This window comes from Centropristis striata, chromosome 19, assembly GCF_030273125.1.
Source record: "Centropristis striata isolate RG_2023a ecotype Rhode Island chromosome 19, C.striata_1.0, whole genome shotgun sequence".
Lineage (NCBI taxonomy): Eukaryota > Metazoa > Chordata > Actinopteri > Perciformes > Serranidae > Centropristis > Centropristis striata.
The window spans coordinates 35,121,802-35,124,355 of NC_081535.1; the positions used below are offsets into that span (position 1 = coordinate 35,121,802).

The window sequence follows — 2,554 nt, forward strand, 5'->3', positions numbered from 1 at the left end:
GTAGTGTAGTGTTTTGCTTTTCCTACTTGATGTTGCAACTCTTTGGAATCAGAAAATGTGACTTTGTGGTACTGCGCATGCGCACAGAAGAAAGAAGACGCTGAAATCGCAATGTTTCTCGCTACATGCTGTAGGCAACGCCTCAAAATCACCAAACAGTGTCTGTGTAGTAAGACAATACAAAAGTTGTGATACGATAATTAAAATAAACAACAATAAAAAGATAAAAGAAGCCATTCTAAGCTAATACATCTCACCGAGCGAACCCGGAAGTGCTTGTGGGGTTGTCCTCTCGCACCTGTTCAGTCCTCTGCGCTGTCGTCCAAGAATGGCCGCTGCTGCAGCAGGAATAAACAAGCAGGGCGCCGTAGCGACGATGGAGCCCTGTATCCGACACGGGAGGGGAGCTCATGGAAACACGGTTAAGGTCGTTATAACGCCTCTAAAACCAACCTACGCTACGATCGCTGTGATTATGCTCTTTGGCTAGTTTGCACGCAGGCTCGAAAACAGCTTCGTCTTCGTAGCTTGAGATTTTTTTGGGTGCTGCGTTGGCGTTGTGTGTGGCAGCGGATGCCAAACAGTCTGCTAGGTTCTATAACAGCTACGTTTAAAATATGCACTAGAAAAAAAAGCTATTCCTTACTTATTTTTTAATCAAATTAGGTATATAATTGTGCAAAATCGCAGCCCGATCTGTGCGTCTGCAGCATGCTAATAGTTTACCATGGCTAGCTGACGTCACTAGCTCTGTGCAGGTTGCCATTTAGGTTGACTTTTTTTTTTTTTTTTTTTTTTTTGATTGTGGTTTATTTTATTGTCTTTTTAACATTTTTTATTTTTAATAATTTTATTTTATTTTTATTTTTATTAACATGTTGAAGCATTGCATTTTATTTGTTTGCAAGTTTTTTTTGTTTGTTTTTTTTTTAAATGAACTTTATTAAGGCAGTTGGGTGGGGTGTAATACAAAAAAAATACATCAGAACATCGCCAGGGGGTTTCAATAAATCATAAAGAGGTTGTCATACAAAAATATTATAAAAATTACAAATATTCAGAGTTTTAACAGCTTTCAAATTAGTAGAGTCTTTAATAGAATTAATAAACTGCTTGGTTTCACTTATAAATATAGAAAAGAGGGGATTTTTTTTGTGTATCGAGATTTATGTATGTGATATTTTGCCAATAGTATAATTAGATTTATAATGTAATATTGATTTTTTTTTGTGTATGGGAAGTCAGTGAAACCAAACAGTATATTTTCAAAACAAAGGGACAAATTAGGTTCAATTGAAAAAAAAAGGAAGTTACAAATATCTTTCCAGAACTTAGACGAAAAAGGGCAAGACCAAAATAAATGGAAAATACTTTCAGGGTGTCCTTCACAAAAAAAGCAATTCAAATCTAAATCTTTTTTAAAACGTTGAAGAAAAATTTTAGTGGGGTAGATTCTGTGAATTATTTTAAAAGAAATTTCTTTGATCTTAGCCATTTGGGTTGACTGCAGCTCCTCTGTGTGGTGGCACAGCTCAGTGACGTGATGCAAATTAAAAGTCAGAGTTAGATTGTTGTGTTTAACCCCTTTTATTGAGAACTGGGGGGTTGTGGGAAGTGGAAGTTTAAGGAGGTAGCAGGTTCACAAATATGCTACATTGAAGTGGTGTTTATCATCTGAAAGCTGGAACCCGGAGGGTATTTAAGGTGCAGCACTTTGTCAGGTTGTTCTGATCATAAATCTCTATTACATAAACGTTTTAAGGTGCATGAGGGTTCACAACATTAATGTTTGGCTCCATTTTCAGCTCAACTATGTCCCTTAAGTTGTTGCAGCAATTTTGAGGTTAATAACATTTGTTACACACATTTGCTGCAGAATTATGCATTTTTTTAAAATCAAGAATGAAAAAAAATGGTCAAAACCATCAAGAATATAACATCAATACAGCAACACATTTGGAATAACCCCATGCTGTGATTTGGTGTAAAAAACTTTGGACATTTCGAAGATTTCTGTATTTTCAGCGATTGCATGACAAGCACTTTTTGTTCTCCTGATAAATAAAACGTTAAAAAGTCATTATGCAAAGGAAATCTTCTGAATGTTCTAGGTCTTTAGTTTGTGGTTGTGAAGTTTCATGAGGCTGTGATTATTCTAGAGGTCACAGCAGCTCATTTTATACACTGAGCTCATGTTTCTCTGACTAACATCAGCATAGATGAAGAAAACTGGGCTCGTTGAATCCACAAGAGTCTCAGCTTTCCAGTCAGACCAGATTTATGCAAGTCACAGAATGTTTAGGGGCCCTAGTATGGAGAATTATTTAAATACAGTAGGTGAAAAAAAAATGCATGAGTAGGATAAAGAAAAATATATTTTTGAGCAAAGGGGGAATTTTTTTTTTTTTTACATTTTTTTTTTTTATTTTGTGAGAGCATTATCATACAGTGCTTACTTTCAGACAATATACAATAGTATTTCTGCCACTCACAATCAAGGTTTTTTGTTTACAAAACAAGAAACAAGATACAGAAAGTTAAGCGTATTATTACA

The 2,554-nt window shown here is 35.3% G+C and overlaps 1 protein-coding gene across 1 annotated transcript in view; it reads left to right on the top strand.

Moving 5' to 3' along the window:
- Positions 1–322: 322 nt before the first annotated feature.
- trim23 (tripartite motif containing 23) overlaps positions 323–2,554 on the top strand; it is a 15,552-nt gene continuing 13,320 nt past the window's right edge. The window contains exon 1 of the mRNA XM_059357865.1: positions 323–427. Coding sequence (XP_059213848.1) covers positions 329–427 — 99 coding nt within the window. The 5' untranslated portion in view covers positions 323–328. The remainder of the gene's footprint in view (positions 428–2,554) is intronic.